The sequence below is a fragment of the Oculina patagonica genome, chromosome 5, assembly GCF_052425735.1.
Source record: "Oculina patagonica isolate OP01 chromosome 5, crgOcupat, whole genome shotgun sequence".
Classification (NCBI taxonomy): domain Eukaryota; kingdom Metazoa; phylum Cnidaria; class Anthozoa; order Scleractinia; family Oculinidae; genus Oculina; species Oculina patagonica.
The window spans coordinates 32,088,472-32,116,032 of NC_135762.1; the positions used below are offsets into that span (position 1 = coordinate 32,088,472).

General features: G+C 38.8%; 2 protein-coding genes and 2 long non-coding RNA genes across 4 annotated transcripts in view; 2 read left to right on the plus strand and 2 right to left on the minus strand.

Moving 5' to 3' along the window:
- LOC144653688 (acyltransferase PGAP2-like) overlaps nucleotides 1-4,071 on the minus strand; it is a 7,782-nt gene extending 3,711 nt beyond the window's left edge. Inside the window, exons 1-3 of the mRNA XM_078513750.1 lie at nucleotides 3,901-4,071; nucleotides 1,321-1,594; nucleotides 228-334 (exon numbers count right to left, since the gene is read on the minus strand). Of these exons, the coding sequence (XP_078369876.1) occupies nucleotides 228-334; nucleotides 1,321-1,594; nucleotides 3,901-4,053 (534 nt within the window). The 5' untranslated portion in view covers nucleotides 4,054-4,071. The remainder of the gene's footprint in view (nucleotides 1-227; nucleotides 335-1,320; nucleotides 1,595-3,900) is intronic.
- A 1,859-nt stretch (nucleotides 4,072-5,930) lies between these two features.
- LOC144653686 (WD repeat-containing protein 55-like) lies at nucleotides 5,931-14,738 on the plus strand. Its single transcript, XM_078513747.1, has 9 exons — nucleotides 5,931-5,955; nucleotides 7,025-7,140; nucleotides 8,705-8,802; nucleotides 9,382-9,469; nucleotides 10,270-10,342; nucleotides 11,840-11,946; nucleotides 12,966-13,065; nucleotides 13,791-13,960; nucleotides 14,089-14,738. The coding sequence occupies exons 1-9, from the start codon at nucleotides 5,938-5,940 to the stop codon at nucleotides 14,321-14,323; spliced, it is 1,005 nt and encodes a 334-aa protein (XP_078369873.1). The 5' UTR covers nucleotides 5,931-5,937; the 3' UTR covers nucleotides 14,324-14,738.
- Nucleotides 14,330-15,625, plus strand: LOC144653692 (uncharacterized). The gene is made up of 2 exons (XR_013570799.1): nucleotides 14,330-14,468; nucleotides 14,787-15,625. It is a non-coding gene; the product is annotated as an uncharacterized LOC144653692 (long non-coding RNA).
- A 146-nt stretch (nucleotides 15,626-15,771) lies between these two features.
- On the minus strand, nucleotides 15,772-20,861 carry LOC144653693 (uncharacterized). The gene is made up of 3 exons (XR_013570800.1): nucleotides 20,726-20,861; nucleotides 20,588-20,646; nucleotides 15,772-16,165 (listed from the first exon to the last, which is right to left on the minus strand). It is a non-coding gene; the product is annotated as an uncharacterized LOC144653693 (long non-coding RNA).
- Nucleotides 20,862-27,561: the final 6,700 nt, after the last annotated feature.

The window sequence follows — 27,561 nt, forward strand, 5'->3', positions numbered from 1 at the left end:
GAATTTCGAAAAAAACTGTTTGCAGAGGTGCATAAACTAAAAAAAAAAAAAAGTTTGCAGAGGGAAATTTTTCACCCCTCCCCCCCTCGAGCTCCAAGAAATTAATGGTCCGTCCCTAACATAACACGTACATGAGGCTAATTCTCTGAATGCCATTTCTAATGCAAAAAATATAAAAACACACCAACTAGATAAGACATAGCACACTTCACATAAGATCGATGTACCTCAGTATTCATTGGCTTGTTTGCAGTCAACCAGGATAAAATACACGATAGAAACATGTAAAGCATGGTGCACACCATAAATACAATGAATCCAGCTTCATGGACATCTAGAACATAAAAATCCAATAGAGAATACATCTCACTATTCATTCTTTTTTTTTTGTATTACAATACAATACAATACAATGTTTAATGTGTTCATTACACTTAGCTATGGATTCGATGGGTTAGCAAAATCTGCGGGAACGCACCAGCTAGTTTACAGGTAAGCCACAATGAAAATAAAACAATTAATATATGAAAAAAAAAAGAATGAATAGTGAGATGTATTTTCTATATAAAAAATCTCACTATTCATTCAGCTCAATGATCACCTTTGAGAAAACAAATAAAGACAGAATCTGCCAGGACTTCGAGTATTCTTGGTTTTCATGTTACGTCATAAAATTCTGAAATCAAAATTCACTAGGCCTGCTAAATTTTCGTTGTCATTAGGCGAAAGATAAACTAAAAATATATATTTTTGCAAATTTCCAGATCGATAGTGTCATTCGTTTTTAAAACAGAGCATTTTGAATATTTGAGTTCTCCGCCGTATGTGACATCAAGCTGAGTGCCGTGACAAAGCTGTTTTGTTTGAAAAAAGGCCTTTCCTTTTCATTTTGTGCAGAATGAAAATTTCAGATGTAATAAGTGGCGTTTATGTGAAAGTGTACTAGCTCTTAAGGCAAGGATGGCCGCTGTTGTAAACAGAATTGAGTTCCAGATGGTTTCTCTGACATCACGGCGGCCATTACTGTGTCCCTCGGCAGGACACAGTTATGGCGGCTCCATACTAAGCTTTATAAATTTGCGTGGAAAGGTTCGGAAAATAACTCGCGAACGGTACACCGCACAGACCCGAAACTTGGAGAAATTGTTTATCTATTTATCATCTATAATATTTGAAATTCATAGCTTCTGTAGTTGAATGGTTTCGAATTTATTTTTTGATTGCGTGACAGTGAAAACCAGCAATATATTGTGATAAACGTACATCTGATATAGGACCTGTAAGAATACATGTCTGGTGAAAATTATATCGGTACCTTACCAGCGTTGTCAGTTGAAGAAATGTAGGTTAAGGTCAAGAGTCCTCCATTTTCCACAACTTGTAAAATGCAGTTAAGAAGATTAAGTGGCCCAAACCACCAAGTTGTTAAGTTGTATCGCCTGCCTAATTGGGTTTCTTTGTAATGTTTGTGAATTATGAATGGAAATAGGAAGATTCGTGGAAGACAGTGCAGAGCTATTCCAATCCTCCAAATAAACTTCTCTGGCATGTATTCTCCTACTGCCGCACTTATTGATGGTAAATAGTTTGGAACCTAAAATAGAAAATAAATCCAAAACAACTTCAATCCTTTAGGGCCATCCCAATAAAATGTTTCGTTTCCCATCGCCCGACCGACCCATTTTTTCCAAAAAGTAAAAAAAAAAAAAAAATTGCAGATTCACTAGTCAAAGAAGCATGTACTTTAATTTACAAGCACACGATCTTGTTTTATCAACAACAATTGACATTATGTGATGTCCTTGCCTTTAATTTTGATTGAAGAAAGAATAACGGATGTAACGAACGAAATAGCCACCTTTTCACATTCGTAACCCGAGGCTTTCTTCCTTCAAGCGTTCCATCTTTTTTCTTTTTTTTTTTTTTTCCCGACCGACCGACCCACCATCACAAGAGACGAGGCGATGGGAAACGAAACATTTTATTGGGATGGCCTAGCCTTCAGAAGGCAGAAAATAACCCAAATAAAAGGAAATGATCACGGATCAAAACGTTCCCCAAAACAGTTTTACTCATGTTTTCAGTTATAATTATTGCGTAACCACTAATTTTCTTACATGTATTCCTAAATGACAGTTAAAAGATTATGAAAAAAACATATTTCTTACACAATGTACGATCGGTAGCCAAGTGTAAGTTCCAGTTTTTCTGAAATACAGGAAAACGCGCTACAGGATAAATAATTCTGTTTAGTCAATATTTACGCTCCAAATGATCCAAGTCTCCACTGAAAAGCTTTTTTCAATGAATTATCTGCTCGCTTGAAAGTGTTGATAAGACAGGAGGAAAAGATATTAACGAACGAAGAAATGTTATTGATAGCATAAACGATTTTCTCAACACTTTGGGTCTCGTAGACATTTGACGACTTCACCACCCATCCTCTCAACGTTTCACATGGAGCAGCAGTTATGGAAAAATACAATGCCGCCTAGATTACTGGCTTGTGCCTAAACAGTTCGTCCGCGCGTACTAGTGTTACGCCGTTACGCCTACATCGGTACCATGTTCTAATATTCGCGATCACATTTTCCAAGCTTGGTTAATTAGATAACAGTCACCCAAGCTTTCCACGATCCTTTGTGAAAGGAGAATCGCTTTAGAAAAATAACACGTCGAAATTTAGATCAAAATGGACAACATTGCATTATGCGCTTTAGCCCCTCAAAGTGTTTCCATTTAAGATTTGCCAACCGCCTTTTCTTCGTATCTTCTTTCCCCCCCCCCCCTTACTTTTTTTTCGCTTAAAAATTGTACTTGTATGTAGTGAAATAGCGTAATTTATTTTCTTAAAAAACATTTTTAAGTGTCGTGTTGTTCAAAAATATGTTTCTTCGCTGCTGTTATCTAGAAATTTATTCGTTTTATTATCAATATTGTGATTTTTTTTTTAGTTTTTTTTTATGATTGAAACGTCTTTTTCTTCTTTAATAATAATAATAAATTAAATTTCCCGAAAGGGGTAATGATAAAACACACACAAACAAAACATTAGAAATTGAACACTCGTTTTTGTTTATTCATCATACCATCTGAATTTGTCTTTTCCTCATCTTTAACAATGCTAGAGACATCCAAGCACACTTCTATTTCAACAATAAGCCTTGTTGGCTACACCCCGGGACACTGCGCGGACTAAAGCGAAAAAAATCCCTGGCCCTACGACCTCACAAAATAAGTCGAAGTAGACCTGAACTTCAGACGTCTTCCGATCACCGACCAGCTAGAGGAAGCCGTCCGAAATTCAGGCTACCAAAAAAATCCCATGCCGTATTTCTGGCCTTTTAATTTCCAGAAAGGGGTAATGATATAGCACAAAGAAAAGCATTAGAAATTGAACACTCGTGTTTGTTTATTCATCATAACATCTGAATTTATCTTTCACTCGACTGGTAGTCATTTTAATAATGCTAGAGACATGCAATGCAAGAACACTTCTGTTTCAACAATAAGCCTTGTTGGATACACCCCGGGACACTTTGCGGACTATTGTAAAAAAAAACAACAGATAGTTTGGCAGAGTAAAGCGACTTTAGATTGTTTTTAATACCCCCAAAAAACCCTACTTGAATCAAGCCACCCCCAAAAATACTTGCCAATTTATTTCTATCCCCAAAAAATTCAGAATCGAAAATTTCAAACCAAAAAGAATCCTTCGATCATCCCCGTAACAGGAACAGTAGGATCAACCATGCACACCCACTCACCCCCGTTTTGGGTCTGATAACGTCTTTATAAAAAAAGGTCAAACGTTCCCCAGAGAAAATAGAAAATATATATCTGCGGTACACAAAAGTTAACAGGTAAACTGCTATAAAATATCAATCAAAACTCACTCACGTGACATTGAGTCCTGGTAGTTTCATCGAAATGCCAAACAAGAGCGATCGATACGCAAGAGACGAACGAAAGGAGAGGTAAAGAAGAAACAAACAAAGCAAGGCGCTCAAATCGTACGGACATTTGAGGTGTTTGGAGGCGATCAGAGACCATCTTTGTCACACGTGTTGATGCCGGGCGTCGCCGACTCGCTGCGAAAAAAATTAAAGAGGACATTGAATACTATCCCATGAGTGACTGCGGCAATATTAAAGGCGCGGATATTGGTGTCAATCATTCTGACTGGCAGAAACTAATGTAGTGAAGCCTCGGCGCAGCCTCGCTCCTGGCCCTCCTGGAGTACGTTTGCAGTCTGCCCGCGTAGCAAAGTAGTTTTTTGTCGCCCACAATCAACTTTTTTTCCCTTCTTTCCTTTCTGCCTCCTGGAGGGCCTTCTTCTTCTCCACTGGCTCCATAATGCAAAGGGCCTCGTTATGGAGTCGATTTCCATAACAAGCGTCCAAGCACCTACCCCCTAAGTCGGTTTCTCGCCTTCATTTCGGGGGCAACTCCACTGGTACTTCGTCCCTTTGCATTTCCCAGCCAAACTCTGCCTTCCACTTGCTGCTAAGCAAAAAAGACACGCGAAACTAAAACAAACGCGCGAGAGACCTCGCGCACCACCACTGGATCCGTAATGCAAAGAGATTCGTTATGGAGTCAGTTTCCATAGAAACCGTCCAAGCACCTACCTCCTTCATTTTGGGGCAACTCCACTGGTTCCTCGTCCCTTTGCATTTCCCAGCCAAACCCCGCCTACTGCTCGTTTCTGAGCGTCGCTCAAGCAAACGTGCGCGAGACCTCCCAAACCTCGCGAACCTTTGTCCCCAAGGTACTGTAAGGGCGTTTTCCATTCAACCAAAAATACCGGTTTGAAATCTGGGTATTCCGTGTAGGGGCTATGAATGGTCTATTAAAATTTTGCAGGGCTCGCAAAATTAGGCTTCTCCTTGAAATGCTCGCAAAATTTTAGTGGGTGCTCGTTTGCTCATGCCCGCATAAATTTACAAGTGTTCGCATGCTCGGTTTTTAGTGGAGGTAGTTTCTGAAAAGTGCTCGTTGCTCGCAAGGCTAACTTTGTCAATGCTCGTGCTTGCAAAGAAAAACGCTGTGCTCGCAAAGATCATTCGATATCCCTCCGTGTGGCGAATGGAACAGTATTCTCCGGTTGGTGCTCACGTTCCAATTCCAAGCTTTGTTCGAATGGAATGCGCCCTTTATTATGCAGACACGTTCGAGAGGGTCCCCAATAGGGTTTTCGGATCCCGTCATCCCGGCTAAAATTTTGCTTCAGTCCCGTAATCCCGCATTTTTATATCGGCTCATCCCGCTACAGACCATTTATTGTTTCTTAATTCCTTGCCTCAACGATAAAAGGCCTTTCTGTGGGTGTATATTTCCTCCCAGCACTGGTCTTGAAGTCTTTGGTCACCGACAATAAGCTTATTTCTTTCTTTCCGTGTAACTGGCACGGGAAAACACGAGTAACTTGTATAAGTCACAATAAACGCGCACTTTGTGCAGCTTTTTGCGACATGCACGATGTTCAAAACTTGATTTTCTATACAAATGTATTTACATTCGGCGGAACTTAACTGTAAGTGGCAGTGACAGAGAAGGTAAATAGTTTCTTTATTGATATGAACGCACGGATCATGAGCCGTTATGGCATTAACTTTTCCTTTAACCCCCAAAGGTCGATTCCGGCACGAAAAAACTGGCAACAGGCAATTGCGTAGCGTCTTGAACTATGAAAAAACTGGCCTCCACATTTTCAGGTTGTTCCGATTTTCCGGAAATTTACGACAACCTCGCGAGGTTGTCCTGAAATTCCGGAATTTTATTCCGGGAAATGTCCGTTCATTTCGCTTTCCCAGAATTACCGGAATTTTTGGTTGAATGGAATTATCGAAAGCGCCCGAATAAAAAGCGCCCTAGGTCACTGAAAAATTGTACAGCGGTAGCGCGCTTTGGTCAGGCGCGTTAATGGAATCAAAGATGGCGGATCAATCAATGGTAAGGTTACAGTTTTGTTACGTTTACCTCGTAAAAGAGAGAAATACTATAAAAAGATAATCAAATCGTAGACAAAAACGAAGAGAGACATCATCTAAAAGCGCCCAACGCACATTTTCTAATATGTGTTCTGTTGAGCTGAGATGACATTGTTCATTGGGCTATTGCATAAAATTTTTGCTCCCGACCTGTTGAGGAACAGTGGAATTCTTTGGGGGTAAGGGCAAAAATCCGTGGATTTTCTTAGGGGTAAGACATATAAGGAATTTCTTCAGGGGGAATGGGTGGAAAGTTATGGAATTCTTAGGAGTAAGAACGTGTTTCTAATGGAATTCGTGAGGGTTTAGCACATTTTCAAAGAATTTCATTGGGGTATAAGGCATTTTAGACGTTTTTAACGGATTTCTTTGGGGGTAAGAATGAAAGGCCTGAAAAGACCTGTCCTCAACAGGGGGGTGCGGATATTAAATGCAATAGCCCATTTCCTAGGCTGTGAACGACTTCACTGCTACCAGTGCTGCAACTAAAAAGAATTTGAATACGCATAGGAACACATTGTGGAGATTTGTTTTTTTCTAACCGTAGATTTACTAGCATGGCTCTTGTTGTATGTCTTAAATAGAAGTCTGTAGTCGTCTATAAATCAGTAATAGTCAAATTTCAAACAATGTGGTCAAACCTATTAATATCACAGTGTAAATATGTTTATGGTCAGTTGCTTCTCGAGCTCTCATCTGCGAGCACTGTTCATTTCTTGTCAATTTCTTCAGCAACCCGTCAGATCATAGTTAACTTTTTGTCATTATTATTACTCCATCATTATCATTATCATCGTCAAAATGCTCAGGAGGGCCCATTTGAATTCTAACTACTTAACCCATCAAATCAACTATAAGCAACTCTGTAGCATTGCCATTGCATGCCCAAGAAAAGTGCTGTTTTACACCCTCTGAAAGAAAAACACAGAACACCTTTAAATACATGTACACTGCCTCAGTGCAAGTAATAATTGTAGGCCACTTTTGCCGGAGTCAGTCTAAACTTTCCGTGGTTTGTTTTGCTTATGAAGGGGACAGAAGATGGTGTACCAAGTGATATCAGCTTTAACAGCCAGGTGTTTGATTTGAGCTTTCATCCAAATAGAGACATTATTGCTGCCGGTGAAATTGATGGAAGAGTAACAGTGTAAGTACAGTATTTGCCGCATGTAATAGTTCTATTCTTGCACAAAGTTTACCTTGGTTATCAAAGGTACATACGTGTACAGCATGTACATATTTCTGTTTACATGTATGTCAGTGTAACTAAAAGGTCTGAACTCCCACATTTATCGACAATGAATCCTTAACAGACTTCGCACAGTCTTGAAAAGTCCTTGAATTTTAGAGGGAGTCCTTAAAAGTCCTTGAATTACATTTTCCTTGAAAAGTCCTTGAATTTGTCTGTGTACAAATAAGTCCTTGAAAAGTCCTTGAATTTTCTTCAACTTTGAATGTAGTGGGGTCGAAAGAGAATTGCTTTACATGGACTTTGGTCTTTTCCTGTGTAAAGCAGCTTTAAGGTGGCCCGCGGGTATTTATAAGGCTGACAGTTCCCTTTTTTAAGCGCGTTTTAAGGCGGGAAAACCTGACGCGATTGCTTAGATTTTTGAGAATCTGAAAGAAAAATCCTTAAATTATATAAAATGATAAGTTTTATAGCGATCAAACGCGATTTGTTTAAGTTATGAGCGATTTTCGGAAGCCTTCGTTTTTAATAAAATGCGATTATTTTTAAAATGCCACGGTGAATTTTTTTGCAATTACTCCAAAACGCTGCCAAACAGTTGAAGTTTACTCACAACAACTTACAGGAAATCCACTCCGTAGATTTCCTGAACGAGCGAAATCTTTATTTTGCCTTTGAAAAATGTTGTATTATGCGTCTGACTTGACCGTCGCATAAATGTGATACTTATAATAACCCAGCACCAGCCAGTTTTGAGGCTGATGTCGCCTTAATCTTGTGTGCAAAAGTTAAAAATATCGTGTATATACATCAAATGTTAGCAGTCAATAAAGATGGATGGTTTTCAGCCGAATTTTTGAAAATATCAAACAAATGACGTTATTTCAAATTGCGAAAAATTTGTCGATTTGTTTTGCATTTTTTTAAAGCTGCAGCTAGAACAGGATATTACAAAGGTTTGAGCCCAGTTTCAGCGTGTTCCTTTCATACGGTTTGAAGAATTTCGGTCGCAAAGTCAGGTACATTTGCTTTCCAAGTTCTGGTCGCTTTGTAAACCCCACATTTACATTTAATTTTATACCTTTTGAATCAAAATCGCTAAGTTCCCATACAAACCCTTATAAATCGCATCTTTGTAACACAACACCACTCGAAGCCAAGAGTCACGTTCGCTTACACTTTATAAATATAATTAATTCACGCAGTGAACTTGGGCTGCCTGTGATGGACCATCTCTGAAATTACATTCCTGGTACTCTGTAGGTGGTCCTTGAAAAGTCCTTGAAAAATGGTTGCAATTTTTTGTATGAACCCTCCTTTAGCATAATAATTGTTTACAAAATCAAGGTATTTTGATTGTTGATATTGTCATTCTAGACTTGTGCTTCAGTTTCAAAAATATGCTGATTAATATTTTTAAACTGTGTATTTTAACTTAATCAGGCATCTGAATTATATTTACAGTATTTGACAGTATTTGAGTGGGTTTTAATAGCTTGTTTTACACATGAATTTTTCTTAGTCACTCATACTCAGCTTCTCAAGAGAATCACTTGGTGCTGGATCTTCACCATCACAAGAAGGCTTGCAGGGCATTGTCCTTCTCACCAGATGGTTTGTGTAAGTAGTGACCTTAATTCTGATATCAATGTCCTTGCACAGCTTACCTACATTTAGTGGCACCTTTAATGACAAATAACATAATTTCAAGGAATTCTACCTGTAGTCTTATAATGATTGGTCACTGAGTTCGAGCTTATTATATCTGGACCTACTGTTTGCCACATGCTTGCTTTATCAAATTATTGTGCAGATTACATCATGAGTTTGAGCATTCAAAATTTCTTGAAAATTTTTTTAAGTGTATATGACATGAAAAATATCTTCTGCTTATTTGAAAGGCTTTTCGAAATACAGAAGAATGGCGTTTTTCTTTTCGAAATATCTTTTTTCGTTTTAGAGATATTGACGTTTTTGTAATATGCAAATTAGATCAGTGATGACGTCATAAGATTTGACTCTAAAAATTGGTAAATAGTGAATAAACAATATCTCTAAAACTATTGAAGCAGTGTTCTTGAAACTTGGCACCACAAATGTGCATCAAATGTACGTCTGGGCCGCCTGTGGTATAACAATAAGTTAAAATACCCGTATTATTATGTCATTGACCAGTTATTACAAAATTCTTCTTTACAGACCTGTTTACAGCATCTAAAGACAAGTCTCTACAGGCTGTTGACATGAACTCAGGAGCAGTTGCACATGCAGTCACAAAAGCACACAAGTATGTTTTATTAATTTTATTTTGTGTGTGTGTAATTTTGACCCTTGTGCTTGTGCTTGTGACAAGCACAAGCTCAAGGGTCAAAATTTGTCCTTTTTGCATGATCGCGCTTGTGTTTCCGTCGCTAGTGAAAACCAGGCTTTACAAGCACCTCTATGTTAAAGAAACCTCCCTGTTATGCATTGTTGTCAGAAGGTTTTGAACTTGGAGGCAGTGGTGGTTGATTTTACTTAAAGGGACTATGTCACGGCTAAGTTAATCTTATGTTATTAAATTTTGCCAAATATTCGCTATGAAACTAAATGTTTGCAATGAAATTAATTCTTTGATACTAAATGACAAAACCATAGGTTCCTTGCAGCTAAATGTGTCTCCCAGGCGCCATAAATTAAAGTTACAAGCAGACAAGATTAACTTTGAAAACTGTTCCGACGGACCATATTTCAAAAGCCCACATCGCAATCCATTTCAATCTTCGACACTTTTGGCCATCCGTACCTTCTTTTGCATTTGGTGTGTTATTTAAATATTCCTTTACTGTTTTAAGAGGTTATTTTATACATTTAAACAAATTTGATGGTCATTTCCTATGCCTAAGTTTGGCTAAAATCCGTGACACGGTCCCTTTAAGAACCCAGAAGAGTAGCAGGCCAAAAACACAACAGTAGGTGGTCATTTTTATCGGCGGCCAGCTATTTTTTGTCAACCCTGTAATAGGCTGTACTAGTCACTGTACTACCCATCTAAAGTCATAGTGCTCCTCTCATTTATGACTTATATGTTTCCGCTCTGATTTTCAGTTCTCCTGTTTACTGCATGAAGGTCATAACTGACAATCTTATAACGACAGGTGATGACAATGGCTGTGTAAAGGTGAAGAATTTGAAACAATTTACTAATCGTTTTTTATTCCCCTTGCTTTACTGTGATTTCAATCTGTAGTTCTCTGTTTCTGGGCAAGGTATGCAACTCTCTAATAGCCTCTCTCCAGTTAAATTGTTGGTGAACTCTGGCATGCTTCAAATTCTTTTTTTTAGAATGTCTAGTAGTTTTCAAACCAATGTTCTGAAGAGAAGTTCAGGAATTTGCTATGAACTTCATCACAAATGGGAGGCGCAGTGACCTAATGGTTAGTGCGCCGGACTCTGGATCAAGCGGTCGGGGTTTGAGCCCTGGCCAGGGTCACTGTGTTGTGTTCTTGGGCAAGACACTTTACTCCTATAGTGCCTCTCTCCACCCAGGTGTATATTAAATGGGTACAGGCGACATAATTCTGGGGGGGGGGGGGGTACCCTGCGATGGACTACATGTAGCATCCCATTCAAGGTGGAGTAGAAATATTCCTAGCCACTTAATGCCATGGAAACCGAGATAATCTCCGGCAGTATGAGCCCCATGATTTGAGGCTTCCCCTTTCATCTCAAACACATTACAGTTGATTTCAGTTTACTTTGGCCACCCGCTTTGCAAAGTTCGTTGCGAAATTGGAAACTTTGTTACCGAGTTTCCAATTACGTTGCGAAGTTTGCGAATCAAATTGCGAACTTCGATACAAAGTTCCCAACTTCGGCCCGAATTTATTAAAACCTTCTGTAATTATGTTATCAAAAAGGGCTTTGCTATGCTAAACTGTTGGAAACAAATGTCATAAAAATAAAAATAAAAAAGGTTCGAAAACTTTTGTGTTCAGCAAGCTGGAAACATGTCGACAAATTAGTCTTCGCTGTCACATCGCGTCGGCTAAATCAATTTTACATATGGGTAAACCATCCAGTTTTATCCGGCTTACAAACGCAGAAGACTTGAAATTGATGATGATGCCTCACAGAAATCGTTAAATGTGTATTTTCATACAAAAAAGTTAAAATTTCACCAAATTTCTGCATGCATAAAATTTATTTATCGGCAAATCACTTGCGTGATCGCTGATGCGAAACGTTGTCTTACACTTCAAGCTACTTCAACTTTCCTTGACCAGTTCTAAAATCATCGAGTTCCGATATCGAAATGATTTTCAAGCAACATGTCTTGTTTCTTCTAAACTACCAAACTTGGAAAGTTCAGTCGGGCCGAAGTTGGGAACTTTGTATCGAAGTTCGCAATTTGATTCGCAAACTTCGCAACGTAATTGGCAACTTCGTAACTAACTTTCCAATTTCCCAACGAACTTCGCAAAGCGGGCGGCCAAAGTAAACTGAAATCAACTGTAATGTCTTTACGTACATGCCGATGTACATGTTCATGAACAGTAGTGCTACATGTAATTACATAAATTTTGTATCTCTTATTTCCCCTGTAAGTTAGAGAGGCCTACACTGTACATTAATGCAGAATAGTGAGTAAAGCTGTGTTCTCTGCTTTTATTTGCAGTTCTGGGACACAAGACAAGCAGCTTGTGTATTGACAGTGGCTGATAATGAAGACTTTATTTCTGATATGGCCTGTGATGCAGAAAAAAGAACGCTTCTAGCAACAAGGTACCCACCAAAAAAACGTCGGTTTCTCAGTTCTAAATTTACTTTGTAAATCAGTTAATATATGACTCTTGCAAGGAGTTGTTGTGATTCTGTGCTTTCTTTAGTTGAAGTGGTTCTTACTACAGTGTGATACACATGTAAATTCTGTGTACAAATCCTAAGTATTTGACCACTGAATTGAAATATTGACCCGGGGGGGGGCACTTCCTATAAATGGGCTAATGGGGATGTGCCGCTGGATGGGGTCGCATTTTCACGACTGGACTGACTATAATGGGGTCGCCATTTCAAGCATTTTTTATAGGGTGACTAGAATGGGGTCACACTTTTCCGGGATTTTGAGAGTACGAAAATCTGGCAAGTTGTGATTTATGAACGGAAATATTCGCCGAAAAAAATGTTACCGTATTTATTGCTGTTGTTCAATATTTGACAAACGGCTCCCAGAAAGTGACTAAGTTGGGGTCGTAAAAATTAAATTTACCCAAAAGTGACTAAGATGGGGTCTATAATTGGCCATAGAATATGACTATAATGGGGTAGGGGTTCTGAGAGGCCAGCGGCACATACCCAACAAAAATTTACCCAAGTACCCCCCCCCCCCCCCGGGAATATTGAGCAGTACTTTTAAAAGGCTGTCACTAAGGGCCGGCTGTGGGACCAGGAATTTCCCCCAGAATGAGCATAACTTTCATACGAAAAAAAAAAAAAATAGAACCAAAAGAACTTCCTAGCAGTTCAATTCCCCACCTGTTAATTGCATACACTCGGCAACTTGAAATCTTAGTGACAGCCCCTTTTTTTGTTTAACGAGGTAATTCTACATCCTTTTACTTGTACCGGTAAGTCTGTGGATGGTGCCCTATCGGGTGACCATTCAAAATGTTACGCGGTACTTTTATGTGGTATTGTATGATGATGATGTGTTTTATTGTACATATTCAGTTATTGGTAAGATCCTTTAACTGGAATGTTTTAATTCCTGACTGTGCTCTGTCTGAATTTGCTTTTTTCTACAGTGGTGATGGCACTTTATCAGTATTTAACATTCGGCGTCAAAAAATTGAACAGCGCTCTGACAACATGGAAAGCGAACTTCTCTCAATTGCTGTTGTAAAGGTAAATATTGTTTGGTGTAAGCAAGAAGAGTCAGTTTGTGTGGTGGCATATAAAGATAAGATCCTACAGTTGATGAATTTCTTTATTGTAATCTATCATTAGCCTGATTCTAGAGGTCACTCACTCCCGCTTCTAGATGCAATGAAAGTGAGCGAACTTGGACCATCTGACAGGGTTCCTACAATGCCTGGAATTCTTAAAAAACAGGAAATCTTCAAACAAGTTTAATTTCAGACCTAGAAAAAGTATACAAAAATGAAAAAGGGTCTAGATTTTTTTCCAAGCTACAACAAGTGCTTATTACTGAAATCTTTGTCAGCTAGTTGAATTTTAAATAAATTCCATGCTAGCTAAAATGTACAGTCACAGGAATAACCCTACCCGTTGATGTTATTATTGTGCGTTCACTGTGTGTTACAAGTCATGTTTCCCGGAATGTGATTTGACTAAACCCTTGAGTCTTGAAAAAGAAAATAATGGTTTGGGAAAAGTACACAAAAAGCCTTGAATTTTGCACACAAAAATGTGTACGAACCCTGGATGTCTCTCACCTGTTAGTGTTTGACATTGACATTGTATTGATACTAAAAAAATAATTTTTTGTTTTTGTTTTTTTGTTTTTTTTTTTGGGGGGGGGGGGCGGGGGATAAGTCACTTGGCACCTCTAACCCTTAAAACTGGCATGGACTTTCCCTTTCCTTGTTGATTGCCCTTGTTCATTGCAGGGTGGACGTAAGGTAGTCTGTGGCACTGGTGATGGTATTTTAAACCTGTTTTCTTGGAATGAGTGGGGTGACATAAGTGACCGCTTTCCAGGTCATCCCTTATCCATTGACTCCTGTGTGGCCGTCAGCGAAAACGTTGTCTGTACAGGTTCAATGGACGGAATTATCAGGTAAGCGCTTACTCTACATAGTTTGTTTTCTTCAAATAAAGTAAGTATGCACCTCACTCGCTGGTGCTTTGAACAATCTGTGCTTGGAGTGAATTATAATTTGATATTTACTTCTTTATGCCCACCAGAGCTGTGCATATTCTACCAAACCGTTTTGTTGGTACCGTTGGAGAACATGATGATTTTCCAGTGGAGAGAATGCGCCTGTCACGAGATGGAGGCACGCTGGCCAGTTGTTCGCATGATCAGAGCATCAAGTTTTGGGACGTGAGTCACCTCAAGACACTGCACGTGGATCCTGGTAGTAGAAAGAGGGACACTGCTGCTGACAACGCCACGAACGACTTCTTTGCTGATCTATAGCATCCACAACTTTTTGCAGTTATCATTGGTGAGATGTCAGTGCGAGGGAGAGTAGAGGAAGGAGGAGGAGTTGTTGTTGTTGAAGCAGAAGGCAGGAGGAGAATGAGGAGGAGGCAAGATAGTTAAGCATGGTCGAGGAGGAGAAGTAGGAGGCGGAGGTGGCAGCCGCGGCGTTAACAGCAGTGACGGTACTGAAGATTTCAATTCTTGTCGATCAACAGTCATTTTTACACCAAGATTAAAGGGAGTATTTCGTGAAAGGACTGATACGTCAACATTTCTTTGAGGGCAGAGCATGCGCAAGATTGATGTGTGAAACAACTTTTTTTGCTGATCTTTAGCGTCTACAACTTTCTGCAGTTAGCATTTGGTGAGAAATCAGTGCGAGGGGAAGGCCAGGAAGGGGGAGGGGTTGTTGTTGTTTATGGTGGTGGTGGTGGTGAAGCAGAAGGCAAGAGGTAAGCGAATCGAGCAGTTTGATAAAGAGAAGGAAGTGGTAAGAGAAGAAAGCATGATGACAAAATGGAGAAGGCGGACAAGGAGGAGAAAGAAGGAGGAGGCAGAGGAGGAGGAGGAGGAGGAAGAGGAGGCGGTAGGCAAGGAGGAGAAGGATGGGAAGGAGGAGGGTGCGGATGCGGACAAGGATGAAAAGGAGGGGGAGGTATCGGAGGCGGACGAGGAGGAGGAAAGAAGGAGGTTTGAAAGATTTTAATTCTTGTTGATCAATAGCCATTTCTGCACCCGGACTAAAGGGAGTGTTCGGTGAAAGGACTGATAAGATTTGAGGGCAGAGCATGCGCAGGATTGGCGTGCGGAACTACATTTTGCGAGAGAGCGAACTTCTTTCTTAAAATCTGAAATCTTTAAGTAATTCGATAGCCTTTAGTAAAAAGAACTATTTGAACAGTAAAGGTAAACACAAGCGAAGCGAGCGAAGCGAGCGCTGCTCAATAGAGGAATATCAATGAAAACCTAAACCAGGGTTCGTACGGGTCATGGAAAACCTGGAAAGTCATGGAATTTAAGTGCGGGTCATGGAAAGTCATGGAAAATGGTATTGATTGTACAAAAAAATTAGGCGGGTTATTTTTGTGAGGAAAAGGGCAAAAACGTACCCGAAATCAATATAATTTTTGAAAATTTCCAAGGAAAATGGTCAAATTTAGGTCATGGAAAGCTTTTAAAAGCCACGAAAAAGGTCATGCAAAGTCAAGGAATTTCAAAAGCTCAAAAGAGTACAATCCCTGTTAAAACGTATAACTGCGGCGGCAGCTCGTGATTCCCCTTGTGTTTTGAACAATTTATGTCATCTATGGTCTTTAAGAGTGTAGACCATGGAAAAATGTGGTATTCAACTTTTATAAAATGTTTTCGACATGTATATACACCTATATGTTTGAAAACACGAGATACGGGATTGTGAAACCCATTTACGTGTAAAGCTCGAATAAATTTTGCAAATTCACTGCTTTATTAGGACATTTGTTTATTTCTATATAACCGGGTACATAAATACTTGTTATTAAATACTATTGCTATTCCACGTTATACACATTCCCGTGTTTTTTTGTTCTTTTTTAATATCCTTTTCTGGCCCAAATCCAGCTAACCATTGAATGGGCAAAAAGTGGCAGATGGGCACTGGTCTATACAAGCAGTTCTTTTATTGACGCATAATGTATCGAATTCTTGCTCAGATTCAACTGCAAAACTACATGTGGCGAAGCAATTTTGGCAATCCTGGAGGCATTTCCCTTGCGGTTTCGGCTTGGCGTGAATGAGCGGCAGAAGTGTACAAAGCACCATCGCTATGACTGTTATACTTCCCAGTTTCTGTAACATCTAAAAAAAGAAAACACAACATTTAATAGTGTTTAACAATCATATTTCAGTGCAGTCGGGGTGGGTGTGGGGTTGTGTGTGGCGCGCTCCCCAAACCCCCCACATCAGTCCAATATATGCGATTTTTCCTACCCTATTTCAGAGCTGATACAAAAAAATCGATAGTCCATTTCAGATCAAACCCTAGCCAGAAACTGCTTCGGTTTGTGTAAACATTTAAGAAAGGCTTCCAGTTCCCGACGCTATTAAATAGCACTTCCGGCTCGAGAGTGAATAATATAACGACAACACAAGTACTGGTTATTTAATTTCTTACAAAAATTATACCTAATTCCTGATAGTCTCCTTCACAGAAAGGTTAGTGGTTTATTTTACCTAGTTTATCAGAGCTACGATTATGAAGAAAAATAAAGTCAGCTGTATATACAAGAAGCCATTATAGTGGGAGAGGTTTAGCTAAGTATCGTTATTTATCGGTGGCAAATGATTATTTGTCAAAGAGTGACTGACAAATCACAATATTTGTGACAAGCGAGTAAAATAATTGTTTTATCATTCGATCAGTGCGCTTGTTTTCACAATTTTGTCTTTACTTTATAATTTTATATTTAACAATCAGACTTCGAGCCCGAGTTTTCTGAGCAAATATACAACGAGTCGCAGCCGGGTTGTCTATTGCTCTTAGAAAACTAGGGCGAGTAGTTTAATTGTTTTAGCAAACTCCAAACAATTGCAGTCAAAGTATTTATGTATTTTAAGCCAAAAATCAAGAAAAAAATGTCCTTTCAAAGAGCATCGCGCACGCGATCGTGTTCTATCAGCGATTATTAAAACCTACAATGTACCCATGGTATATTGCAAATCCTGAGTTTTGATTGGTTTACATGCCGTGGTATTGCTGGTTTTCACTGTCACGCAATCAAAAAATAAATTCGAAACCATCCAACTACAGAAGCCATGAATTTTAAAATTATAGATGATAAATAGATAAACAGTTTCTCCAAGTTTCGGGTCTGTGCCGTGTGCCGTTCGCGAGTTATTTTCCAAACCTTTCCACACAAATTTATAAAGCTTAGTTGTGTCCTTCCGAGGGACACAAATATGGCCGCCGTGATGTCAGAGAAACCATCTGGAACTCAATTCTGTTTACAACAGCGGCTATCCTTGGCTTTAGAGCTAGTACACTTTCACATAAACACCACTTATTATATCTGAAATGTTCAATCTGCTCAAAATGAAAAGGAAAGGCCTTTTTTCAAACAAAACAGCTTTGTCACGGCACTCAGCTTGATGTCACATACGACGGAGAACTCAAATATTCAAAATGCTCTGTTTTAAAAATGAATGACACTATCGATCTGGAAATTTGCAAAAAGATATATTTTTTAGTGTATCTTTCGCCTAATAATAACGAACATTTAGCATGCCTAGTGAATTTTGATTTCAGAATTTTATGACGTAACATGAAAACCAAGAATATGAGCTCATATACCATGGATATCAAAAAAGGAAGGCCAACGCGTCAGTGAGAACAGCTGGGGCGCTCAAATATTGCAATTCTTTGGGTGTTTTAAATAAAACAATTATTCTACTCGCGCTTGTTGGATTCGAGATAGTTATAGCCAACAAGGCGCGTAGGGCCGAGTTGGCTATCTACTCCTCATATCCAACCCGCTCTCGTGGAATAACAGAAAACAATGGGCCAGGAGAACCAATCAGATTCGTGGATTTCCAATAGAACACGGCTGAGTTTTTACTTCTTATGATGGAGCAGAAAATTGCAGCGATTGGCACGCTACACGTTAGTGCGCATGAGCACTGAACTGAGATGTCAGCACTGCTAATCTCCTTTCAGTTAGACTCATCCGGATCAAACGTTTTCCGTAAAAATAATCCAAGTCCGGCTGAATTTACTCGAGTTGAATTCATGAACCCAGCCTTTTCTGTCTTGACAAATTATTTAAAAAGTCGTTTCTCGCAGTTTTTCAATAGTTTGCAAAGAATTCCTAAAAAGGTTTCAGCGGGATTTGAAACAATTGCAATATTAATCTATGAAGTTAACACCCTCACGGACGTTAAAGTCATCGGCTAAACTAATGAAGAATCTGAATAATTTGGCGAGAGTTTACAAATCTGATACAGGAACACAAACCTAATATCGCTTATCTGTTGCCTTGCCTGACTGTCTAAGAGCTTTTTAGCTACATTCCAACACGTTTTACTTTACCCACGCATAAAAACAGCTTAGAGGTTTGAAAACTGTCAAGGATAAAAACAACAGAATCATGAACAAATAAAAAATATATATATTTATTGCCCGCAAAAGTGCGTATTCCGTACGTCTCGCGTACACGTTTTGTATTTATTTTAATAAACTTCAAAGGTGGGCTGGGTCAGACCCCAGGGGGGTACTCCGGCTTGTAAATGACGAGGATGATCGAATGGAGGCAAAACTCAGGACCCAAAAAAATCCTTAAGTCTTCCAACATTACCCAAAAAAATCCCTGGACCAAAAATAACACCCAAAAAATCCCTTGTCAAATTACCACTAAATTGCCAGGAGGGGCAATAATATATCACAAAGAAAAACATAAAAAATTGAACGCTCGTGTTTGTTTATTCATCATACCATAAATACGCCAATGGCCGCGCCAAGGCACTTTAGTTCGTTTTTAATATCCCAAAAAATCCCTTATTTAAATCTAGTCACCCAAAAAAATACTTGCCAAATTTTCCAACCCAAAAAAATCCCGGAATCGAAAATTTCAAACCCAAAAAAATCCTTCGATCATCCCCGTCATTTACAAGCCAGAGTACCCCCCTGGGGGTCAGAGTTTGCAAATTTATCTAAATTACAGAAAATATACAATACATGTCCACAATGAGATAGTTCCCAAGATCATATCAGAATTGTGAAATTTTCTTTAATATATATCAACAACCCCAAACTCGGTAAAAATGACTAATGTTAATGTTATTAAATCCCGGGAGTTAAATTTTCTAACTGTTTTTGTTGTTGTTGTCGTCGTTTTTTGTTTTTTGTTTATTAATTTATTTTCAGTGAGAAAATTGCGGACAGAAACCACGAACACTTACTTTTAACTTAAAAACTAAAGCCAAAAGCGTAATTTCTTTTCTATATGGCACAAAAATACAAATGCATATTAGATTCGCCGGGAATCAATTACCACTGATTGCCCCGAACCCACTGAGATCCTTCTTTGGCGGTTTCTAGCTTAATATTTCAGAATATCCGTTTCACCTTTGCGGGTGAAAAATAAATCGGTTTTCGGTGGATTTTCCTGCTCGCGTTGCACGAATGTTTTAACAAAGTTAACTTGTTACTCGGTCAAAATAAGTACAGAGTATAAAACAGAACATTATACAATGATGTATCTGCAAAATAAAAAGATCTCAAGTCCCTTTTCCGTCAGTCTGCGAGGCAGCTGATTTTGGAGAGCTGATGGTTTACAACAAGCTGCGAAGTTTCAGTACACAAAATGGCCCTTGGAGAGAGCGCGATGCATAGAAACAGTGAAAGTGAAGCTTATAATCAAGCACACGTCAAAAGGTTTGCATCAGTATTTGGTCATCTTGCGTGGGAGAAGATGATAGAAGTGTGAGAAGGCTTTCCTCGCCATGATGGAAAATGTAAATTTGCGGGCGGCGAAGTTCATAAGACCGCCAGAGTGGGCCCAAATTAAACGCCTCGTTTCCGATTCCACAACAGAGAAAGGAAGTTTTAATTTATTTCAGCTGTAGTTTCGTGCGCTAGCGTAGGTACGTTCTTTTTGTAGGTGATAAGACAAAGTACCTTACTTAAAACTCATGTTAAACTGCACGCTTTACGATGAATTGTCTTTTTTATTGGTCATCTGAAAACAGTAAAGCGGCGTTAATTTTGTCTGAATAATAAATGTATACGAAGATGAGATTAAACGATATGTTTCGTATTTGAGATACGTGGAAGGCTACGAATAAACGATCTATGTGAAAGATGTTTTTTTAAATATAATTGACGGTTTCACCTAACCCTTCCACTTTTTTATTTTTATTTTTTTTTGTTCTTTTTTTGTTATTGTTATTGTCCCAATGCTATAACATATATAAGGATACGATATTGTTTTGTAAGCTGTGACCGTCGATAATCTTGTAGACACGAAACGTTGAATGTGCTGTTTTGTCCGCTTTGTTTGCTACACTTACTTCAAACAGAGACATAATTCTCATAGGTTCGCTTGTTTTGGACAAAAACACTCGCCAATTGACAAATAAAACAAAATGAAACAAAAAAATGATGCTTTTCGTGTTGCTATGCGCCACTGATCTTAAACGATTGTCATTTACTTATCATTTTAATTCCGTAAAAAATGTACACGCGCACACACACAAAATTAAAACAAAAAATTGTCAACTACAAACCTTTTCGGTGGTGTCAGTTTTTTTAATCTCGTAACTCTCTTGTTTGTCAGCTACACGTTCTGTAGAAAAATAATAATAATATTAATTCTTGATAACAATAAAAAAGAATTGTTTCAGTTTTATTCCTTCGCCACTTACGTTCTCAACAGCAAAAGCAAGAGTTATGGCAGAAGTAGTGACAGAAAAACGAAAAGATTCAATTTTGGCGGAACTCTTAACGTACGCCGTTATTTATGTAATTGCGTAAAAAGCAAATTCCTTGGACATTAATAAGTGTCTTACTTTAGCACCGGTTGTGGAAGCTTCAGGAAGCTGCGGGAAAACACTAGATAGACGAATAATTTTGACCCTAAATGGACTGCAATTTATTCTGTTTGACAGCTCACGCTGTTAACAGAATTGGCTGCAATATCATATCACGCAAAATCGTAGACAATAAGTGAAGTGTGCAGTATGAGATAACTACCTTTATTCACCGGCTTAATCGGTCTCTCGCTGCTGTGAACACTTTAAAGTTGGCTGAGAGCGTCGGCGCGGTTTTTATAGCTTGTGTGCGTTGAGCTCTATTTATATTGTGAAAGAGTTTGCGATATTGTCAACAGCGGAACTAAGTAGTACCGCAGACCACATCCGCTCGTTCTCTGTTCACGTTTCACTGAATCGAATACGTCTCTGACGAATTTAATCATGTTTGTGTGAGCAAACCTAATCAACTTCCATAATACCATACACCTGTTGGCTGTTGTTCGCAATTTAGATCGTGAAAAGTGAATCAGATAAAAGCGATAGCAAAAATTCGGCAAACAATGTCATTTGAATTCGTCTAATTGCCACCCCCTTCGACACGAAATTGGAGTATAGACAACTCGTCTTCGCGAATTGAAATATCTATTTGTTTGCAATCGTAGAACTAATCGTCTTTAAACAATGATGTAAGAAAGCGAAAAACAAAAAGGCGAGACGCGTCGCCTGATCGGTCAGTGCCTAACCAGTGTTAACCACGATTTCGCTTTTTCAGAAGCTCTTTAAACCGTTGCAACTTGGGAAGCCATTTATTTTGTCCATTGATGAGTTGAAATTGTGTTTAAATTGACAAAAGCGTGCAGCGCGATTCGTGTGTTACAGCGGGAAGCATCTTTTTCAAGCTATGATTAAAGTGCCGTGGGCTGTTTGACATGAAAAATGACTCAATTAGATCGGCACTAACTGTAAAGTAGAACATTAAAGGGAAAGTAGAAAAACAAAATAATCATATCTACGAGCAATAAAATGTTTGAACTATACATGAAGCCAACAAAAACAAAAGGTTTATGCATATCGAACAAAATGCATACAACTTTTAAAACAAAACAACGCCGGAATTATGACTCTCAAGTGCAATTCTGCGGAATCAATCTAAACAATTAGCGAGTGGTATCCTATTTTTCCGGCATTGATGACATTTTCGCGTAGATTCACTGCCCTATCTGGAGAGACAAAAGGACAAAACTCTTGCTATTTTGTTTTTTTCCAGTATTATATTTGATACGAACATGATGGCCGCCTGGCAAGCAACTGAACTACTCGAGACAGTGGCTAAATCATCAAGGAAATTTAACAGATTATATTATTTGCCAAACGAAATTAAACCAGCGAAAAATACTGTTTGTTTTGTGTCAACTACGTCGTGAAAGGAATATACAATTGCGCGACATTTTATGAGTCAGTTTATCCGATCATAGCCAAGGGCAACTAAATTCTGGAAAAATTAATTTTTTGCGTCGCTGATTCTATTCTCATGAAAGGAGTATACTATGCCCAATTCTAGTATTAGCAGAATTGCCAAAGAATAGAGGATTTAAAAAATGAAATTATTGAAAAAAAATTCCCAATTCTCCATTACATAAGGATTAAAAAATTACGCCGATAATTTATAGTCAAAACTAAGGTGAAAGAGGCAGAGAAATATTAAATAAGCAGTCTCAATCTGAATGTTTCCTTGACTTTGCATTTTAAATTTTCGACTATCGTAAAGTTGATGGTAACGAATACTTAACTTTAGCCTAAATATTGAATTGATTACGGCGTGCTTTTTGACTAATGCACCGCTCGTTTAATTAACCGTTCCGAAGGGTAGAAATACTTTGGTAGGCCGGAATGCCGGGCGATTACGCTAAAAGTTAGCGATCGATTAAAGAAGGAACATTGAAAATAGCATACACAGGTGAATTTACGTTAAAAGGCTTTATATTTAAACGAGAATAAAACGAGCTGATACGAGGATGACTACGTGCGACGTTTAAAGTTGATAAGCTAAAGATTTATACGATTGTGAACGAATTGAGGCCATGTGGTTTTTAATAGACCACGGACGCAAAGTTGAATCGGAACATAAAAGATTAAAAAGAACGATTGAAAAAAGTAAATAAAACGTGTTCAACGAGGGACGTTCGGAACAAATATACCAGATAAGACATTAAGCCGCATCAAAGCTAACAATGAACGTTTTAAAAGATTAAAAATAAAATCGGGAAGAAATGAACAAAAAACGCTAAAAGTCTAGCGGAAATGAATTGAAAACGTAAACAAGCATTTTCAGTTTAACATAAAAAAACTCGACCAATATATATTATATTTTCTAGTAAAATAAAAGCTTTCTTGGGATTAAGGTTTTACTGCAAACCCTTTTGCGGCAAGCCAAATAGAAGCCAAAGCGGTTTTCTTCTATTTGTTTGAGATAATTTTTTAGGATCTGTACAAATTAAAGATAATTGTAACCAAGCAACAAAATCAATACTTTCTTTAACATACCAAATCTAATATTCAGATTCTAGGGGAAAAAATTGTATGTTTCTTACTTACGTACAGTCTAATCCAGGGTCTGGTCTCTCTGAAGCGACGCCAATAAAGTGATTGAATTAATCGAATACTCAACAACGTTATTTTCAAGAAGGACACTTATTGTCAATTTCAAAAGAGGTTGACGCGGAAATGTACCTGTCTCGCGCTTATCTCTTTCTATTGATTAGAGTTGCCACAATGTTTGACGCGTGCAGCCTTGGGTTATTGAATTATATAGCAGCTGCATTTAGAGTGAAAGAGGTGTTTTCAAAAACGAAATAACAATATTTCTTTCTCTGGTTTCTCGAATTACGTTTAACCACATAAAAGAGAAAGTTGAACAGATACACGAGATAACGTCCACGGAGGCGTGGAAGAAAAAGTACGCATTTCTTTTCCATTGTTAATATTTTCGTTCCATTTACTCATTATAAAAGGTGCCATGTTTGAAAAGAAAATATGGGTCCGTGGAAACATGTTTTTGTAGCTCTTACTTTATACAAACACTCAAGTTTTCCGCGTTTTGAGAACCATTCATTTAAACGTTTTTGTGGGGGTGCTATATTACATTTGTATCTCTGAGAATAGGCTTTGTTTAGAGCTTAGGTTGTAAAATGCAAATGTATTCAGATCTATTGAATCTATTCTTGTCTTTAGTTGAATAGGCACTCGTAGGTAGAATAATAGGCTTTGCATTGACGTACGAAGCCTCCGTTTTACGGAACGATCCATGACCGATGCTGATTTTAAAGCAGATTTGAAATTCTTTTGATGAAAATGTTAGAGTACTCTCAGTATAATGTAAAAAAGCGGATCAGTTTCCCGATATTAAAGCGCATCCTTCAAAAAACCTTCAACACGAAAGGGAAAACGTTTACTCGGGTTAATTTGCATGAAAAAAAAAACGCCATTCGTATTTTATAGCTTGAAACTTGCCTGCGCCTTTTCCGTTGTAGAATCACCACCATTAATGGCCTGACTGCTCGCAAACTCGAAGCGAACTAGCTTAGGTAGATAACCAAATTACCATTTCGAGGAGTAACTTGACATATACTTTTATTTCCAAGCAAAAAAGAAATTAAGTTTAGAGGCTTTTAATTAGATTTATGTGGTTTGTGGAAAGTTGGCGCGTGGCAAAAATGGCCACGTGGCTCGGCTGAAAAGCACTGACACCATTACGGAAGTTTGTTTGATGTAAAGGAGTCACCTTCCCTAGCCGGCAACCTGATGGCATGTATGCCTAACTCTAAGGTTCAATCATGCCAAAAGAGAAAGACAGTCGATTCCGGCAAAACGCAATTCTAAGACACCAATATCCACATCTGCCTCGCCCAAAAACACGCCTATAACTAATTGGTTACATAAGATGCATCGACATCGGAGAATTTACACTCCGGTTAACCGACTTAACCGGTAACCCGGTTTGTTCGTATGAATTTTTTTTAACTCAGTCTCAAACTCGTTTTTAGTGATTCTCCTTACTAATTACCATGCATTTTTGCCACATTACTAATAAGAATTTGAAGTCTCATGAAAGCTATATCTGCTATAATGAGAGATTTTCTATTTTCTCGTCAGCTGTCACCTGACAGCGTTTTGACACTGAAAGCAAAAGATTTGATGATTTTCTTTTTTTCAGTCTATTATTAACTTCGTTGAAAATTTACGAGAGCTTTGAATTTAATATTCTTGATTGCTCAACACAGCACAATACAACACAAAACAACCATAACACAACCCATCCCGAGACAACACGACACGAAACATCAACAACACCACAAGGCACCTGACAACAACACCATGCAAAGCAAACATAGCGCGCGGCATCACACAACACAACGTAACACACCACACGACACACAAACACACAATATCAGAACTTATGACAATACATGTGAATAAAAAGAAGATATGAATAGCTTCGGAGGCATGCATTTCAATTAGTAATATTTTAAGTAGCATAGGAAATGATTTGAACCCAGGAGTGTCAGTGGTTCGTATAGTGGGATCGTCCGGTTGAGAGTTGTTCTGAAAAGAACTGTTGTTAGTGACTGACTTTTCGACAGCCTGAGCGGAAGTCATCTTCAGAGTCAAGTAAAAAGTTGTTGTCCGTCAATGATGTTAGCCAAAGCAAATAAAACCACGGAAAAACTGACCAATCAGCTCAACGGACCAGACTTCATAACATCATCGACTGACAACAACTTTTCACTTGATTCTGAAGATGACTTCCGTTCAGGTTGTCGAAACGTCAGTCACCAACAGCAGTCAGAACTGTACTCTCACCCGGACGGTCACGCTATATATACGAACTAGTATTTTAGTGGGGCCCCACATTTTAGTGCTTTAATTGGGTGGCTACAGATCTATATCACTTCCGTTTCTCAATAAACATAATATTTTTTTATAGTTTTTATCAGCAATGAATCATTCTGTTCAAAACCGTTTTGAAAAACATTAGATAATCGGAAATCGGGGTGCTTCCTATTTACTTTCTACATTTAGGCAATGGTAACAGATTTTCCACGTGAAATTTCTGGGTGTTCAATGTAAATGGTAAGCACGCCGGAACGTGACGGGACGGGAACGAACAAGACACATTCGTTTCCATTTCCATTTCTTAAAAAATGTCATGCATCGGACCTTCTAACAATCACTGATCCCTAAGTTGGCAATTTTTGCTGGCTCATAATTACAGTCGATTTCAATGCAGTGTGAAGACCCAGGTTTTTTCAAACATGATTCGGTCGGGCATGATTCGACCGCGAGGTTACCAAGCTGAACAAGAACGATGAAAGTGTTGTACGAAGGCCTTAAGATGGCGAGTGATTTATCACCGAAATTTAAGTGGAAATTCCACAAAAGAAACAGGCAGGTATCTTTTTATGGGTACTATCTTTGTCTAAAAAATTCGCAAGCTGTACAGGAAGCGTGGAGAGGTAAGCCGGATGAGAAGATGTGGAAGGCAGAGAATCTTGTCCCGTCGGTGCTTGTATCTAAAGCCTGTGAATTCGAAGTTATTTTATCTTTATGCTAAGCCATGTAAAGCAAAAATAAGGGTTTGTACCAGAAACATTTCTTATGAAATATTCGAACAGATAAAGAAAACAGACTTCTGAGGGTGAGGCGCCTAGCTTCACCTCGTCTGGTCTGGTCTGGTCTGGTCTGGTCTGGTCTTTTCTGGTCTTGTCTGGTCTTGTCTGGTTTGGTCTGGGTTAGTATGGTTTGGTCGGGTCTGTTCTGTTCTGTTCTGGTTTGGTCTGGGCTGGTCTGGTCTGGTCTGGTCTGATCTGGTCTGTTTTGTTCTGGTCTGGTCTGGTCTGGTCTGGTCTGTTCTGTTCTGTTCTGGTCTGGTCTGGTCTGGTCTGGTCTGGTCTGAACTGGTCTGTCTTGTCTTGTCTTGTCTTGTCTGTCATTTTTTGTAAACAGATTCTGCTTGGCAACTACCACCAACATATTTTATTTTTCAATTCGACTTCTTCCTAAGATCAGATGGGGGAAATGCTTTTTGCCAAAATTTATCGAATACGACTGATTAGACATGTTTATTTATTGTCAAGGTAAGGTAGAGAAGTTTGACACCCCTGAGGGCGTAAGTAGCTAGGATGCTCAAAGGACATGCTCCCCGTAAAATATTTTAAACTTTTCCTAGACCAGAGTTAAAACATGCTGCGTCACACCACTCACTGCATGTCGTTATTACAAATATCCTATTTAAGGTGCAGTTTCTGGTGCCGAGGAATGAGAACTTCATTTTTGCCCACTTTGTCCTTAAGAGATTGCCCTTAGCTAACACGAAACGAATCCGGAGGTAGGATTTAGAAGTTATGGAACATGTTGTGTAACAAAGAGAAAAGACAACTGCCGAATCAAAGTTTTCTCAATGTGGAACTTTTCTCCCATTACCACCATGCCTTACGCAGTGCTGACGAGTCCCAAAGAGGACGAAACAGCTGTCCACTGCTAGGCTGGTGTGTTACCTCAGTCTGGAGATGAGCAAAGTGCACATACCTGAGCGTAGTGAGTCCAGTTCACTAATAAACATAATTACAAAGTTTTCTCATGGCCAAAACCTGCTTTTAGTTTGGCATAGCTGGTCAACTTTGCTGAACTCGTGAAATTACCCTCTGAACAAACAGGAAAAAGTAGTGCTC